This window comes from Falco peregrinus, chromosome 4 (assembly GCF_023634155.1).
Source record: "Falco peregrinus isolate bFalPer1 chromosome 4, bFalPer1.pri, whole genome shotgun sequence".
NCBI lineage: Eukaryota > Metazoa > Chordata > Aves > Falconiformes > Falconidae > Falco > Falco peregrinus.
This window is the reverse complement of record NC_073724.1, coordinates 23,712,861-23,732,066: the sequence shown is the minus strand read 5'-3', so window position 1 is coordinate 23,732,066 and position 19,206 is coordinate 23,712,861. Positions and strand designations below refer to the sequence as shown.

At 35.5% G+C, this 19,206-nt stretch overlaps 1 protein-coding gene across 2 annotated transcripts in view; it reads left to right on the top strand.

The window, feature by feature from the left end:
- NLGN4X (neuroligin 4 X-linked) overlaps positions 1-19,206 on the top strand; it is a 187,360-nt gene that overhangs the window by 155,184 nt on the left and 12,970 nt on the right. For both annotated transcript variants that reach the window (XR_003555832.2, XM_027791182.2), the window contains exons 5-6: positions 16,031-16,216; positions 18,087-18,876. Coding sequence is in view for 1 of the 2 variants with exons in the window: in XM_027791182.2 (XP_027646983.1) it covers positions 16,031-16,216; positions 18,087-18,876 (976 nt within the window). In the remaining variant the exon portion in view is untranslated. The remainder of the gene's footprint in view (positions 1-16,030; positions 16,217-18,086; positions 18,877-19,206) is intronic.

Below are 19,206 nucleotides of genomic sequence, written 5' to 3'. Positions count from 1 at the left end.
TGAACACTAAATACATTTAAATAAATAAATATATGAAAATTCCATAGGAGATCAGTATGTACAGAAAACATACATAGGAAAAAAAAAAGTACAGTTCAAATTAAAAACAAGGAAGAGAATTACAATTTCTGCATAATAACAGTAAGAAGTTGTGCAGTTCCAAAAATGTATTTGAAATAATGTATTCTTCTACTATTTTTCGAATGAGAACAAAATTAGAGAAACAGTATTTCTTTAAAATTCTCCTGTGATGTATTTTGGAAAACTCAGCTCAAGATAATCCTACGGGTTTTTCAAGGACACTTTGCAACATATTGACATACAAATAAAATTAGAGGAGTAAGTAAAGTTAGGAATGTTGAATGCTATAGCTTATCCTCTTTGTGCCAGCAATCTAGTGAATGGGTGCAATAACAAATGTACAAAATTAGCTGGTGGAATGCTTTGAATGTAAAAGAAAGATCATAAAATCCTGCTAGAGTTGTAGGTATCTTCAGTAAGAATGTTTTTATTGTCACAATATATGGATTGATGGTAACAAAAAACCCCAACAAAACAAAACAAAGAAGGGTAAAGAAAAGAATAGAATAATTTTCATCTTTGATTACTTTGTTCATGTGAATTAGTTAAATAAAGTAGCCTTCTGTTCTGTATTTAGGCAACAAAAAATTGTTCCATTTTAATCGTAAAATATAAGAGTAAGTAATCATTTTAATAGGCACATACTGCAAAAGAAAAAAAATGAGTGGTTTACTCTTCTGTTAGGGTAAAGAGAAGCAGAAAATATATATATTTTTTTAACAAAAGGCCAACAATAATTAGATTTACTAAAGCTTTCCACAACATGCAAGCATAAATATGAAAATGTCCTTTGATTTTGTCTCTGATAACATAACATTAAGAGACTTTTGTACAAAGTTGCCCTCACTTCTGCTTCTCTTCATTGGGAAGATTATTTTCATTCCTATGAATGCTCTAGGTAGACAGATCAGAAATAGCTGCTTCTGTTGATCCAAATATGAAAAAAAATTCACAGCTTTTTTCCCCTCAGATTATTCAATACTTAACACTTTATTGCCAGGATTCTTTACAAGTGTGATAGAGTGGAGGGTAAAAAAAAAAAAAGTTCTGTCTAGTCATTCCTAGAAGTTCTTCCTTTGGCTAAGCAATAACCTAGGGACAGATAACATGCAGTGAAAGTACTTTTAGTGTGGTTAATGGTAACTTTTTTTGTTAACTTTCAGAAGACTGAGAGGCTTTTAATTTTAGCATTATGTTCTCAAATACATAATAGTAGGGAGACGTATGAAATATGATGGCTTCATTTTGTGCAAGCACTTTTTCTTTCTTTTTTTTTCAAGCCTATAAATTCCTGAAATCAAAGGATAGGGCCAACAAAGCATGTCTGGCTTTCTGTAGAAACCAGCACAAAATGCCTAGCCAAAACTGCAGAATGTGAACTCCTAGTCTTCAGAACTGGTTTCTAAAGAAACAATTATTTCTGTTACATTCTTTGGTCAAAAATAACAAATAGAAAATTATCATTTTTATAATACTATTTTGAAACATTTGAAATGTGAGTATTGAACAGTTCCTAAGCCTTTTTTTCTCTCCCAAGATAACATCTGTTTCATAACCAGAAGAATACAGGATAGAAGTCCATGTACTCCACATTTACTTATCATAAAATAGGATGTATATGTCTCAATTCAGATGCAATTTCAGCTTTTTTTGTGTGTGTGTTTTTAACACATCTTTTAGGACTTTTTTGTTTTATCTTTTACTATCTTAAAGTATCTGAAGGCATCAGAATTGTTCCAGGAAATAAATACTTTTGGCTTTATAACCAAACTTAATCAAAGCTTCTCAGGTTTCTCAGATATATTTTCTGCTATGGAGAATCATTTCAGAAGATCTGACTTTATCTCACCTGAGTAACCAACCTAAAGTATGGAAATAGTCATACTACTCTTTATAAAATATTCTTATTTTCTTTTGCTGTAGATAGATTTCTTTCATCATTTATGCCTGGTACTGTTGGATGATAACTATCATATTCTCACAACTATTTTGCTAGATTTTGTGCCCTAGAACATTTTAGCTTTGCTTGTTTTGTAGAGGTTCTGAGTTAACTTAATACACTGAGGATCTTTTGGAGTAGAAATTAGTAAAGACTCATCTTTTACTAGTGATAACGTTGAGTGTGGGTGTGTTAAGAGTATTTGCTTTATGCTTGAATGTATGACAGTTAATGTCAGAAGGAGAGCTGGATTGATTCTGCAGGAAGGAGATTCATGTGGGAGATTTTGATAGCATGTTTCATTTTTGTAAAAGAAGTGGTAGTATAAATTAGGATGTGAAGTATGATAGATTTGAGAAGCATGTTAACTGCTGGCACAACCTTGCCTAGCCCTGACAGGCAGCAGCAATCTTTCCAGCCAGCCATCTGACCTGTGCTGCTTTCCAAAAGGGATCTCCATAATTTCCATTGTACTTCTACTTTAGTAAGTGATCTACTCCTTCCTTTCCACTTTGCTGTATTGGAAGATGAGTTCCGTCTGATACACTTCTGTGGGCGCTTCTCTTGCTTGCCCCTGGTGGCACATAGCAGGTGCTGAGGCTGTGTACCAGTCCCATTAAACTCCTGTTGTTGGTGTAGAGAGTGATTACTTCAGTGGCAGTTCAGAGCAGGAGTGCAATTCAGTGTTTTAATTTGCCCTCTAGAAAAGGTAGAACTTTGTCTCAGAAGTCAAATTCTTTATACTGTTGTGGATATTTTCTAGGAACTGATCAAGGATTTGTGTCATTTTGCTTTTAAAATGTGTTGTTTTGAGTACAATGGTGGTGTGCATTGGGGAGAGGAGAGGGAAAGGTGTCCCCAAAAATCACCTCTGAGAGCAGGGATTGTAACTACATGATTTCCAGTGGTCTTTCAGAAATCAGCAAAACTGAATCCACCCTGAAGTAAAAATGAAGAGCTGGAGCATAATTTGGAGATATTTAGTAACCCCAGAATGTGTAATAAAGCCAATTTTAGTTGAATGTCTTTATTCCAGTATTTCTAGCTTTCTCACACAGTATTAAAATCACTACACTGACATGTAAACATAAGCAGTGTAATAACTAAAACCATTAGGCTGAACAAAGTAATTTTATCCTGAGACATACTTTAAAAAAAAAGAGAGAATAATAATTCATTAATGTTAGCCTTTAAAATGATTTAGTGCTATAAAACATATATTACTAATTAGAGAAGTAAGCACAGAAAAAAGCACCAAACCCAAAACCAGGTGCAAATATAGTAGTGGGGAAAATCCCACATTACTTGGAAGTTTAAATTAAACAAATCTAATTGTCATTTCCTTTTCTAAATTATGAATGTAATAATTGAAAATCTAATTCTTCCCTAAGGCCTAGATTAATTCTATTAGGAAGCAATTATATACTGCTTAAGAGAAGGAAGTTTATGTGATGCCTATGAAATGATGGCTATTGTAACATGAACTCAGCTATCAACATTTGATTTCTCTATTAAAATGTCCAAAATTTACATCTTGGTTCTTTTATCTTATTTTTAATGATAAGCTTTACCACACATGTTACTACAACTTTAATAAGGACAAAGAATCAAAGAAAAGCACCAAAGCATGAATAATTAGATGCAAAGACAGAAATACTGCCATATAAGTGAAAAGTGAACAAGTAGGACAATCTTCCATCAGGACCATGTGTCATAGAATAGTTGGCATAAGAAGTCCCTTCCCACCTCTATTGCATTTTTATGGTTACATTTTTATGTATATACTATATTTTGATGATCATATATTTGTGATTTATGCTTATATGTAGTATGATTGAGAATAAGCCTAACTGAATGCCCTGTAAAATCTTCAATGTGATACTTAATTTCAAACTAAGGACTGCAAAGTTGAATGAGGAGGATATATGTCTTTCTAAATCATCAGATATTGGTCAAGACTGGTACAAAATAGCAAAAATATTTGACCTGCTATGATAATGTGGTAGGGCAAGACTGATCATGACCTTCCAAAGTTATTCAGAACTTTATAGAAAACTTGTGAAATAATGTGTTAAAACAAAGAAGCAACTCCAAGTTTTCATTGATTTGAGCATAACATATTATCTTCAAATACCTCTTTTTTTTTTTTTCAGGCTGAAGAAGTGCCTCAGATTACCTAATTTATGACTCCAGTTTTATGATTTTTTTTAACATAGTTATAGATATTTAGAGTATTCATGGAGAAACATCAAGCTAAGTTAAAATTGTCAACGTATACTTTAAAAAATTTAAGACTTCTGTGTTGAAATGATTGGATTAACTGAGGCTATGGAAGTGTTAAGAAGATGTTTATATTTGCTTTTTTCTCTTTAAGAAGAGTAATTGTGGCACATAATAGTTCTACTGTCATGGTAAACAACTCGTTAGAAATGCTAATTCAGAATATTCTGTGTGTTTGAATGTGCAGAAAAATTGATTTGGTTCACTTTGTTAGAACTATGAATCTTGAGGCACACTATTTAAACCTATTTATTTCTCACTGGGTATTCACGATGTACAAAACCAGTCTAAGAAAATGTTTTAATATATTTTCTGGACTTCACTGTCAAAGGCTTAGAAAAGATAGTTTTGTCTTTTTTTTTTTTTTTTTTTAATAAAAAAAATAACCCAGAAAGTAAATTTGTATATAGGACAGTGAAAGAATGAAGTTTAAGTGTTATCACAGCCTACTTAGCCCACCTATAGCTGCAGGGTCATATGATCTAATTTTGGGATACAGACACCTAAGATATCTTCACATGCTAACCATTTGTAATGAAAAAGATTAAGTACACCCTCATGTGATCCTCCCGGACATTGCCATTTTGGTATATTCAGCAACAAAACTGATAACCTTTGCAGTCTGGTTTACCAATTAGTTCTGATTAACACAAAGTAATTTTGACAATTTATTGAGTATGTTAAGAAGGAACAAAAAGTAGAACACCAGAAGATATTTTATTTTTCTTCAAGCCTTTCTTAAAAACTGATGCCAAAGGAAATTTGGTATTGGCATATGCCAATATCCTCAGACATTAAAAAAATTTTTTTTTTACATGTTCTATGTAATCTGCTGCTTTATTAAATCATGATTTTGTTTGAGTGGGATGCATCGCCTGCATCTGCTGACCAGCTTCATCAGCAGGCATTTTAGATGTTGCATAGGAAATTGCATTGTAAATAAGCATTTAGTACAAATAAACTAGTGGATCAAGATAAAGAATTATGCATCATTTACTCTGGTTGAAAACCATTTGTGCTATCCCTTTCTCAAAGGGGTATGTATAGTATAATTATTGATCATTTTTAGAAAATAAGTACAGAGTATGTAGCATAAGAAGACTATTTATTATTTATAGTCTCACTTTTCAACTTTATTTTTGGCTCCCAGTAATTTTATTAAATGTTTTGTCAGTGATTAGTCACTGTCAGATTATCAAGTGGTAAGGCTCATTTCTCCCCAGTCCTTCTCCTTAGTACGTTGTCAAGAAGCTGAGCATTTTTCAGATTATTAAGGGTATTATGAATTCTAGTCAAATATCAACAGAGCTGGTTTGCTGAATTTCTCAGAAAATCCTACTACATGTTACATGAGGTTTCAGAATAGCATGCTACTTAGTTTGAAGGTTATTGACACCATACTTCATAATGGTATACACCAGAAATAAATAAGACAAGGACATTATCAGTTTTTTTTAATAAAGATGTCAGAATGTAATTAGCTTCTCAGAACAACCATTTGTTAAGATTAAAATAATGCATCATTCCTGCTATTTTTTAACAATTCACTATTAATTTAAAAATATGTAGTCACTGATGATTTAAAAATCCACATCATGAAAAGCTAGATTCTTATGTGAACCTAAACATAACATTAGTTATGATGCAAAATAAAAGTTTATGATTTTTTTTTCTTTTACTTACTAGTAGAATTTTTTTGAAACTAAAATCACAATGGAAGGTAGAGAAATAGTGCTAATGCTTTATTTGTGCATAGTCAATTTAGCTTTTCTCCTGGTACCATAAGTGATTGTTTTCTGTGCTTATCAACAACAGTTTGCTTTTGCTTCACCAGTGTTCAAAGTATGTTTTTGAAGGCAATGTCTAGAACTGATCCATAACCAATTGATGGTTCCTGCACAGGACATTGATGAGTGTCCAGGCTTTAAGCCAGCCAAATATTACCAACAAGAAATCTTTTTCCTGAGAGAGGAAGGGTCGACTTGGATGCTTTTTTCCTCATAAATTAACTGGCACTAATGCAGTAACTTCTGGCTTTCAAATGCTGCTGAGTGAATAATATCTGGTGCGTTGAGCCCGGTACAATTGTATTCCAGTTTTGTGCTTGTAAGCATCTTCTTCCTCTGTAAGCATACGAAAGGAAGCAGCAGCAGCCACAAGTAACTGAACTGAAATTTGTAGACCTAAAATGAGGTGCTCTGTTTGTGACCAATGTGTTTCTCTGAAATTAATGGTTAAAAATAGCTTGTTCTTTAAGTGTATATATTTGCTATTGTTATAGATAGCAATACAGTTGTTCTTCCCTAAAGCTTCAAACTTTGCAACAAAACATTACCAAAAAACACCCTTCTATCTGGAAAATGGGGAGTTTGTTCTTTTCATCTGCTTAGTTACATAGTTCTTTCCATTCAAACTAAAAAAGGATATTTTTCTTTTTAATAGGGTTTTAATTGTGAGGCTAGTATTCTGTGTTCCGGAAGTATGATACATTGCTGTCTTTTAATATTTCTAGCTGAAAAAGGGAAAAGAATAAGAAACGCAGTCTATTTTTAGTTTTATGGTCTAAGCTGTCTAAATGTTACCCACTGTTTGCTAGTTTAGTGGAATGGAGTTTATAACCAAGAACAGGAAGCAGCACAACCCAATGAAGTTACTCATTATTTCTGCTTCTTGCAACTGACAGTGGTGCTGAAGTGGATAAGACAGTTCACCCTGGAGCAGCAGATAAGTGAGACCATTGCTAATGATCACTTGTTAACCATCACCTTTTTCCAAGTGGTCAGTCCTCATAAGAAGCCTACCATTTGAAATCACATAGCCATTTATAATAGATTAATGATGTCAGGCTACCTAGTAGGAAAACAGTTTTTATTAGATGCTGTTTTCTCTTCCTTGCATTGTCCTACTTTTTGCATTTAAATGTGCTTAGCTCCACAAGAAGCTGATTCAACCTAAACAAATTTAATTTTTTTTTAATGATGTGTCTTGTGTGATATATTAGTTGTTCAATATATGTTAGCTAGTCCTCTGCTTTCTGATATTTTGTTGCATTCATTTTTCCGACTATGAATGCAGCGTTGAGATCAAAATGAGACACACAGGAAATATGTGAATAGAAGCACAAAAATTTAGTTTCCTTTGAGGAACATGCATTGTGCCTTGGGGATGAGATGATAACTGACCTTTGTTTTTCCATTGATAGCGGGACCGCTCTCCAATCAGGTCAGCTCACTGAAAGTCACAGTTTGTGCCAGCTATCTGCATGTCACTGGGGCATTTTTGGAGCTTTTTTGATCACTGAAGATTTTTCTCAGATCATCTGTTCTGCAATTCTAAGGTGCTGATCTGTAAATTCCTGGAATAGTTTTAAGGGTGTTACAGACAGAGCTGCAAGAGGCCACAATCCCAAACTAAAGTGACTCTTGCCACAGTTGTTTTTTTTTTCCTGCATGACTCTTTTCCCACTATAGGGCCAATGCAGAGAATGAGCATTATCCTACTTCCATTTCGTCATCCAGTGAATCCTTACACTCAGCTCATATAATCACAGAATCATTTAGGTTGGAAAAGACCTTTAAGATCATCACGTCCAACCATTGACCCAGGACCGTCAAGTCCATCACTCATCTCCCTGCAAGAAGTTTATGAGCTGGAGGTTACCTTTAGGGTATCTGTTGCATCAATATGCAACTGCCTCAACTTCAGTGAATTCATAGATCAAGGTCTCTCTACTATTTTTGTTAGATAACATAATATTTATTTATATAAATAATACTTATAAATATATATATTAAAGTGATATTTATTTTAAAAGTGATATTTTGTTAGTTAATTATTTAGTCACTTATCTACAGAAACATAGTGTTCCAAGTGTCTTTCCATTGGAGGTAGTAGGCATGTACCTAATTAATGGTTCAGGTCAAACAAATTGAGTGGAAAATGTTCGTAGGCAATGGGAATAACGTACTCAGATTGGCATGCTAATGGCCTTTATCTAGTATGTAAAAAATACTGCTTCTATGTAAAACCATTTTCTAATAATTTCATTCAACCAAGACAAAGGGATTAGTTTTGGTGCTGCTAGTTGCCATCCAGTTCTTACATAAGACAGCAAAAAGAAGTATTCCTGTGGGAGAAGTGGCTATGGTATAAGAAAATAAAACTGGGTGTCAGAAGATACATGTCAGTGCTGGTGACTACTTCCTAAACTGCCAACAAGATTTGCTGGAGGGCCACTTGGGGTGACTTTTAACTTGGTTGAATACAGAACCAAATATTTGGCTTAAGAGGATCTGCCTTTTTCCAGAGGTAATAGTACCATTATACTAACAGCCTATTAACCAGTAGAGAAATTTCTGTTTTGGTGAGTTTCTTTACAGTTCAACAGAGAGCTATGGGTTTACAGTGCAATTTTATTTCTCTTAAAAGTAGCATAATATAAAAACAACAAAAACTGTTGGGTAACTTTGTTTTAAGTACTAAAAAAAAAACCCCAATGAAGTTCTTAATATTGTGAGCCCTTATTTCTCATTTTTACAGTGACTTGTAAGCACTTGGGTTTTGGCACCAGTATATTAATGCAATCAATATCGTCTGCTTGGTCACTTAGTGTTTTTCCTAGCAAGTAAAAAATTATGCCTAATCTCCTATAACCCCTTTTTTTCAAAAGATTCTGATCTTTTTAAGCTGATAATTAAAGATAAAAATCCTTTTGCTGTTTTTACAGCTGGTTGCCATTTATGTCATGCAGATTAACTTCCCTGTCACTTGTAGAGGTAAACCTAATGTCTTTGCCTGTCTTTAATACATGTAACTTTTTTCTGTGTCCTATTTGTATTTCTATATTATGAATGACCAGTTAAAGGTGTTGTCTCTTCATCATAATATTGATAATTTAGTTAAAAAAAATCAAAAGTATATTAATTTAGTTTGTTTAATGTAGATTTCATCTATATTCTATAATAATAATTAAAAAAATATAGTCCAGCTTTCACAGACCTACAGCACACCTCTTCCTGATGAAATACGCACTTCTAAAAAGTGACCAGGTGGAGATTGTACCCCAGCTATGGAATAATGTAATGAGTCTGGCTGGGATGGAATTAAATTTCTTCAGAGCAGCCCACATGGTGCTGTGTTTTGGTTTTATGGCTAAAACAGTGTTGATAACACACCAATGTTTCAGCTGCTGCTAAACAGTGCTTGCACAGGGCCAAGGCTTTTTATTTTTCCCACTTTACCCCAGGGCCAGTAAGCCGTAGGTTGGCAAGAGGTTGGGAGGTTGAGCAAGAGTCAAGACGGCTGACCCAAATTGGCCAGGGGGATATCCCATGCAGTGTATCAACATGCTCAGAGGACATAACATCAGAGGAAGAAGTGGGGTGTGTTTGGCTTCTAAGTAGCTGTTGTTCAAAGACTGGCTAGGCATTGATCTGTGGGAACTAGTGAGTGATGTCCTTTCAGTTGTTTTTTTCTCTTTCAGCTATTATGCTGTCTTTATCTCAACCCACAAGTTTTCTTGTGTTTACTTTTGTCATTTTCTCCTGGTGTATTTCTGTTGGGGGTGTGACTGCACAGCAGCTTTATGGGTACTTGGCTGTTGGGCAGGGTCAACACACCACGAAAAGGTAGTGGCTTATTCAATTTTTTTGTGTACTCATAGTGAATTTCTCTTGTTAAATGCCTTGTATTTGATCATTTAGATCCCTGGTTAGAGAATATTTTCCAAGCATAGGCTGATTGAGTACACCAGGTATTGGTCAGTCTCCTCCAAAACATACAATTTTTTTTTCCTTTTTTTAACATCCCCCCCCCCCCCACACACACACACACATGCCTCCGCCCCCAAGCAATGACATTTTTAGAGCAACTCATTGTTTTTAGCTTGTTTTGGCTTGGTTTTAATCAGACTCTATTCAACAACAATCTTTTTATTGGACCTGTTGTTTTATTGATTGTGTTTTATGTAATGACAGGTTTAACTTGTGAGTATTTCGGTAAACAGTAAGTAAGAAGACAACAGATCAATGACTGTGCTCTGCAATGTTTGTTGCTGTCAGCTTTATTTGCTGTATTTTAAAATTGGCAAAGGTGTCTTCAATGACACCATATTGTTATGTGCTAGTCATGATGAATAATGACAATAGAATTAAATGTTGAGAATGCCTTTAATCTCTAATTCTATAGCTAGCAGTCGTCGGCCTAACCTCATTACACAATAGTTTCAGAGCATTTTACAATGAATAAGGCAAATTTAAAAACAGTTAAGGTGTCATGCACAAATTTAAATTGGATTCATTAAAACTCTTTCATTGTAGAAATATCATAATGGCTTAACTCAAGGAAATTTGTTGACCTCCCTAGTACTCTGATAAATTTATGCTCTCTATGAAGCTTTTCACTATTTAGAAAGGTGTATAAAAATAGGGTTTAGATCTTGTTAAAATGCATCTTATTATTTTTCTCATTCATTTCCCCTTAAGCGTTCTCAAAAACCACATGCTATCCAGGACATCTTCAAAAGGCTTTCATTTATTGAAGACTAGATATTCTCCTGAATTTTAAAGAACTTGCTTAGGTTTCAGTATGGAAGCAATATAGAAACAAATAATAATATTCTCACTTCACCTCTCTGACCTGTTTTTTTTGTATTGCATGTGATAATGAGGTGTTCTTTCTAGACAACCAGATTTAGGTTTTGTCTTCACAATAGAAGTAATTTGAAAAAATCCATCATGGTAAAATTGTAAGAGACTGTTTTCTTGCTTAAGCCTAAGTTAGAAAATTGGATTAAAGGCATCACTATCCTTTATATTTTACCTGAATCTATTAACTCATACAAAAATTCTAAGCTGAGTTGTCTTTACTACTTTTTTCTCCTCACTTATCATATCTTGAGTTAAAATTTAAATGAGTGTTACAAGGAGCTGGGTAGCGTAAGTAACTATAGCAGGGAAACGTTTCTTTCTGTGACCAGTACTTTAGAATAGCTGGGAATACTACTGCATGAGTTGCTCAATATAAAAAAAAAAAAAATTGCTTTGACAGTAACACCTGAAAATTTCAAACCATTTTGCAGCTGAAGGAAAAGCATTATTGTTTTATTTTCAGGATGAAGAAGTATCTGTGTAACATTATTTCTGCACAGACCCATACGTGGCCACTCCACAGTCCTCCCGTTTATCTTGGTCACCTGACAGCTGTCTCAGACTCTCTGCACAGAGTGGGTCAGTGCAGCAATGATGCTTACTCAGGTTTGCATTAGCTATTCGTGCTACAGGAAAATTCAGCCATGTTTTTCTTTCTGATAAACATGTGCCAAGGTCACCATCACTCCATCTTGCATGCCACCATCTTTGCAGTAGTTTAAACGGCACTGCTACAGTTACATATAGAGTCAAACCAAAAAGGAATATATAGGTATATTGATTCCGGCATGAGGTCCAACTATCTGTTGTAGACTCACTCTTGCATGGCATGCTAAAATAAGAGGTGGCCTCCAGCCACAAGACAAGGCTGGAGCTGGACAGAAGTAAACTCTCTGGGTGGATTTTGTAGATACTGGTTCCTGCTGTTTGTCACTGTGAGTGCCCATATAGCTTTTTAGTAGTAAAGAGGAAATACCACCACTGATTTATTGGGGTTTGTTTAGTCTTTCGGTAAGATTCCGGTGGCACAGTGGGAAAACCAACTATATAAAGATAGACCTGAGGATTTCCTCTTGTGTAAGTAGGACCTAAAGGAGCTCTGTGTGTAGCTTTGTCTTCACTGCATTATCAAAACAGTGCAAGTTACAGCATGTACCTTATGAATACATTCATTTTTAAATGTGTTGGAAAAGAAAAATTCCCAGTAGCTTCTATGTGTAGTCTTCTTCCTCCTTGACTGTAGCTAACCTAGTAGGTTAAAACTAAAGCATTCATCTAGAATGCTTCCATTAATGGGATCAGAAAAAAATAAATAAAACTGTTCCTTCAGAAGCCTCAATTTAAAGAAGCATTACTTTCCTTTACGGGAAAGAATGTAGAAAAAATGAGATCAAGATTAATTACAAGAAATACAGCAAAACAAATTAAGAATACCTTATGTTTCCTCTTACAAAATTATGCATTTTATTTTTGAAGAATAAACTGTCATAGGGAAAAGCTGTTCAATTCATGTGGTTTAAATCAAATCAGTATCAAAGCAGTTTATTAATTTCTTAATGACATATACTTTCAGGATCAATATCAACAATACAAAACATAAACTACAATACTAGACACTTAAGAAAGGTTAGTAAACAGTTGCAGGTTTCTAAACACCCTTCTAAAATCTCCAAAAGTTCTAGTCACAGACACAAACTCACAGAGCTAGGTGTGCACCAAGCCACCCACAGACTGTGTGGGCCACCAGCAGCCCCATCAGGGGGGCGTGGAGGTTCTCCCATTCTCCATGTGGGACATATGGATGCTCCAGCATTGGGTGAACTCCTGACACTCCTGACAACCCACGAACCCACACAGGGGAAAACCCCCATCCCACGAGAAAGCACACACACCAAGAGGGTCCCTGTGCACCAACCTACGTGGACAGCCCCTAGCTGGGTGCAGGTTCCCCATAGGAGGGTGCTCTGTCCAGGCTGGAGGGAGTTTGCAATGTTGATGTTGTCAGCCACTTCTGGCAATATCAAACCATGTGCAGCTGTTACCCTCTTCTCAGCTCCCTCTCTCTACTTTTACAAATTGATATGTTTCTTTTGCCTTTCTTTTCAATCTGACCTTTGCTTCAGAAGGCTCTAATTCCCTGGTTACTACTACTTACAGCAGGTGGTCATCTTTCCCTCTGGCACAGTGAGTTTAGAACAAATGTCCGCTAAGATAATTTGGGGTATTTCACTCAACAAACATTTGATGTGCTCACATTCCCTTTTTTTAAGCTGTTGCTGTCCATGGCATTTTGCAGTGGGAGAGCCATGTGGTCACCCTTCCAAATCATTATTTAATGGAAGACAGATCTTTGACATCAAGAACTGAATATTACCGTTAACACCTTTCTGTATCATTATGTGGGGAGAAAAAACCAACAAACAAACCAACCCTCTTCGTTTTCCATATTCAACTATTGTCACTCCTTCCTCTGTGGCATTAGGCTCATGAGAAGAACTTCCAGATTCTATCAAAACTCCAACCTAAGGATTTTCAGATCACAAAATGCCCTTCAAATCATGCCAAACCATAAATGGGAAATATTGATAATTGTACTTAAAAACATGCATGTTAAAAGCACAGAGTATAAATCACCATCTCAGAAAAGAAGCTGCATTCCTGTTTATTCAGGATTTTAGAGTCACATATGAAGATACTGTTCTGAAATCTTCACAGTGTTCACAGAAAAAAAATAATCTCTTAGTTTTATGTGTTTCTGGACAAATAGTTACTCCTTGCCTGAATGTCTTGTAATGGCTTTGAACAAATATTTTAATTTGGTATTCAGAGCATGAAAGAAAGTATATCCTCATCAAGAAAAGACAGATTTATGAATTCGGTTTGCATCATGTGAGGCTGACACTTTGCCATGATGATTAGTTTTTAAATTAAGAAAATTTGTTCTTGCAATTAATGAGAATCAGCAGAGAAGTGTGGAAACAAAAAATCTTCATTTGTCTAACATCAGATATTCATTGACTACAGTTTTACTCAGTCACCTTTTAGTACATTTGGAAAGAATTCAAAATCACAAAGATCAACCAGCTTTAGCTTGATGCTGCTAGAAGAGCTAAAATGTGTTTAGGCTCTGAATATTAATTACCATGCTGCTTTAAAGGTTACAACAGTCACTTTCTCCCAGGGAGGTCATAGTTCTGATTGAATAAAGGCTTAATTATAGAATATTATAGAATATTGCAGTGAGCTGCAGCAACAAACTAGCAAGTGGGTTATTCTTTCTTTAACAGTCCTGAAAAGATAACAAAGGCATGTGAAAGAGAAAAACACATTTGTTAAAAAAAAATAAATTGAGGCAATTATGGATTAATAGTTTGTTTGTTTTTTTCCCCATTGGTGTAGTATAGAATAAAAGAACATGTAACTGCTATTCTAACTACTGTGCTTGCCATTATTAGAGACTTTTTTATGAGAAGGCTGTATCAAGTGCTATTTAGCAATAAGGATATGATTTGTATTACTGCAAGTGCACCACTTTTTTGAAAAATACAAAGACTCATGAGGCACTTGCTGACATTAAATAGCTATTAATAATTACTAAATAAGTATGAAAAAGATTCTTTTGGGTGCAAGGTAATACATTCCATTAAGTCATGCCTGACTTTGCATGCAGGAATCGATGCCACCATAACATAGGCCATATAGCATTCTATATTTAGAGTTTAGTCCTTATGTGATCTTGCTTCTAAACCTCAAGGCTGGGTTTTGCATCTCATTGTAGGAATTTTACCATAGAAAATATTAGGATGAAATTCTGACAGGTGAATGTCCTGCACCTCTGAATTCTTCATTTCTTTTCCCTTCTCTTCTGCTTCCCCCATATTGTGAATCTCTTTCCACTCTGTGAATTTTCATTCTTCCTATCACTGAAAAAATAACTATAGCCAGTGCAAAGATCTGTTCCCCTTTGCCAAAGCAGTCGAAATGTACTGCAAGGCTTTTTTCTTTCCCTAGGGACCCCAGGCTTCCCTTGCAGTCCTTACAAGGAGCATGAAGGTCTTGTCACAGTAGGCTAAAGTGGCTCAAGATTACAGACCCTCTCATCTCAAACTGCACCAGGACTCCAGATCTCCTGAGTCCTGGGGCCCTCTTCTGGCAAATTAATCTGAACTGGTAATTAGCTTGGAGACACCAGCCAAGTGATTTTCGTGTTTTGTCTTGATAAGCAGCTGTTAGTGGTGCCTAAATCAGTAACGTCTATCTGAAAACTTGGTATGATGTAAGGTATTTCTAATAGACTTCTGACTTCCAGTTGTCTGAGAGAAAAAGGTCTGTGGGACTTAAAAAGAAGAGTGTTAGTACATGGCTCAATGTGGTGATTTGGATTTAGCACAAAGTCTTAAGGGTGAGTGATAGGCAGCACAGATAACTGCAATGTTTCACTTTAGCTGGTTTCAGAAAAACAAAATTAATCTCAGTCCTAGTCTTTCAATCATTTTGGTTTTAGTTGCAAGACAAGCAGCAAACGTGTCATGCTTTGTTTCTAAAATCTGATAACTATAGTACAGGAACAAAAAATAACAGTGCAGATTTCCCTGCAGTTTCCAAGGAAAGAGACAAAACTTGATTTGTTCAGATAAAATCTCCCTACCAAAGGCTGAATTCCTGAGGATTTACCTGCTATCTTCTTAATAAATATCCTCTGTGAAATTGGAGAGTATTTTTTCCCTGTTTTTCCCTGTTCCTTTTAGTACTTTCTTCATCCTTCCTTTTCTGTTTCTGAGTATGTCTCTCCATAACACAAGTACAATGATTCAAAAGGCTATGTTTTAGAACAATTTCGGTCCATGGTAAGAAACATTTAAATTAATTTGTTAGGAAAAACAAACCAAAGCCGAACAGTGTACAGAATGAATTCCACTGCCTGCACTGGAGACATTTAGCTAGGACCATGACCTTTAAAAAAGACAAGAAAAAAAAATAAATCCCAGAAGATGAAAAGAGGGGGAGATGTGTTTTGAATATATGCATACCCTGTAGTTAACTCTGTATCTGGTGAACTAAAATTATCTTTTTTACCTTATAGGCTTTTTAAGTACTGGGGACCAAGCTGCAAAAGGCAACTATGGATTGCTTGACCAAATCCAAGCTTTGCGTTGGATTGAAGAAAATATTGGATCTTTTGGAGGAGACCCAAAAAGAGTTACTATTTTTGGATCTGGGGCAGGAGCTTCCTGTGTCAGTCTCCTGACACTCTCTCACTATTCAGAAGGTAACAATCTTCCGAGCAAAGCACTTTTTTTTTTTTTTTAAAAAAAAAACAAACAACATTATAGTGTAACAAAAATGGCTGTATCAGGCAGGCTGAATTAGAATTACATGAGGTCTGTAATTTTTGTAAAATACCTACTAGCTCGTACTCTGGATTTTTATTAGTTAACATAAATATTTTTATATGAAAACATTAAATGCTGTTATAGCAGAAATTTCATGCAACAAATGCTATGGACAGTATACTTTTTCTAGCTTTATTAACAGTCTCCACTGGCTCTTCTACCAAAGAATTTTCCCTAAATGAAATTGGAAAACGGCAGTGACCTTTTTTATTTTTTACACACTCTTGTCTGTACTCCGCACATATATTGAGATGCTTTCCTTATCTAATAACAACATATTTTAACCTTCTTAAAAAACTTATTTAACTCCCCACAAGCACCGTATGATCCCACGCAGAGTTCTTAAAATTTTGGTAAGTGTTTGAACTGTGGGATTAACTACCCTCAAGATCTCACCCCCCAAAAAAACCCCAACAAACCCAAGAATGTACAGCACCAGTACTGAACCAGAAGTACTCCCAGTGATAAGGCAAAATCTGCAAACAGTTTATAAAAGAAGACAAGACCAAAATATCTATTGTATTTATAAGTCCATGCTACTTCTATTACATTAAAACAATCTGAAATCTATGAGACAATGCTAAGCCCTAGTGAGCAGTTGTAGCAGAGTGGCTGGTAAACACACCCTATTTGGAAATACATAGAATTATGCCTGACAGTTCAGTCTAATTATACAAATAGGGTGCAGTGAATAACTGTTGAGTAAACCATGCCAAAACCAAGCAGATGGAACCAAGAAAAACTTAACTAATCCCATCACTAAAATTTTGTAGTGTGTACAGTAGGTAATCATCACAAAGGTATATCAACCACAGCCACTTTTTTCCCTAAATGCTTCAAGGTCTCTAAATGTTTTTGTAGCTGTTGTTGTCTTGACAGTAGAAATCATATATAGAAGAGACCCAGGCATTTTATTTTGAGTATAAAATAGGCCATTTTACTGATCTTACCAGGAAGAAACAGATGGAGCAGATTCACCAGTAAGCTCCAGTTGCTTCTCCGTGCCCTGACAAAGTAGCTCTTCAGACTGGGTCTGTCATCTCACTTTATATTAGTACCTATAAAACAACCACAAGGAACTATTGCATCTCATCTTAATGTCTTCCCAGAAATGTAAATGTATTTTAATTCAACATATAGGCAGTGCTAACACACATACACACACACACAGAAATAATAAAAAAAATAAGATGGTTAAAGAAAAAATTATGTCACAGTAGAACTCAAGCCTATTAAATTGATTTTAGCAGAGCAGATTTTTTCAAATTATATGATGCATGGCTTCTCTGAAGGAAATGAGAGTGTGTAATTTTCATTTGACCTTTAAACCACTGAAGAGTGCATTTATGAGAGTCATTTACATGGTGAAGAGGATATGATTGCTTGTAGCTGCCACTCCTTTAAAGAAATTTTACAGGACCACCACTGTGCTAAAGCCAGGAAACTTCCATTAAAGGTGCAAGAGAACTGCAGTACGAGTTTCATTCTTGAAACAATAACCTGAAACCTTCATGTTTTATGTGTGTGAGCATCAAGAACAAGAGAAATTTTAATTAGTAGCCTATTAGAGATACAATAAAAAGGGAGGAGTGATTAGAATATATGGAAATTGAATTGAAATTTAGGTATATGCATCTGTTACTTATTATATAATCAAAGCTTTCTTTGCTTAATGAAAGCTGATTTTTTTTTGTAATTAAAAAAAAAATATAATTGGATTTGCATTTAAACAATTTACACCTGCAGGTTTGTTCCAAAAGGCAATCATACAGAGTGGAACAGCCCTGTCCAGCTGGGCAGTGAACTATCAGCCTGCCAAGTACACTCGGATATTGGCAGATAAAGTGGGCTGCGACATGCTGGATACCACTGATTTGGTTGAATGTCTTCGGAATAAGAATTACAAAGAACTCATTCAACAGACCATCACTCCAGCCACGTACCACATTGCCTTTGGGCCTGTGATAGATGGAGATGTGATTCCAGATGACCCTCAGATTCTCATGGAGCAAGGGGAATTCCTTAACTATGATATAATGCTGGGTGTGAATCAAGGGGAAGGTTTAAAATTTGTGGATGGCATTGTAGACAATGAAGATGGTGTTTCCCCCAATGATTTTGACTTTTCTGTCTCCAATTTTGTGGACAATCTATATGGTTATCCAGAAGGGAAAGATACACTGCGAGAGACCATTAAATTCATGTACACAGACTGGGCAGACAAAGAAAACCCTGAAACAAGACGGAAGACCTTGGTTGCTCTTTTTACAGACCATCAGTGGGTTGCTCCTGCTGTTGCTACTGCTGACCTGCATGCCCAGTATGGATCTCCAACATATTTCTATGCATTTTATCACCATTGCCAAAGTGAAATGAAACCCAGCTGGGCTGATTCAGCTCATGGTGATGAAGTCCCTTATGTGTTTGGGATTCCCATGATTGGCCCCACGGAGCTGTTCAACTGTAACTTTTCCAAGAATGATGTCATGCTCAGCGCAGTGGTTATGACGTACTGGACTAACTTTGCCAAAACTGGGTAAGTTTGACTCCCAGCACTCCTTTTTGTTGGTAGCCTACTTATAAAATAGTCAGTATCCTATTGCAGTGGCTTCAAACCCTGATCTTGCAGTAGTATTATAACACTGTCTGCCTAAGACAGAAAGTAACTGGGTCTTATTCATATTTAATAGATTTCTAATTGGTGTGTTCCCTCAAACTATTTTCTTTCAGTAGCTCAGTAATAATAATAATGCACTGTATTTTTTATTCAAAAAATAGGGCAATTACTAAGATAAAGCATGCCTCAGAGAAAAGGCAGCTCACCAAGATACTGAAAAATCAGAGGCAACGTCTGCTACTTGAAGAA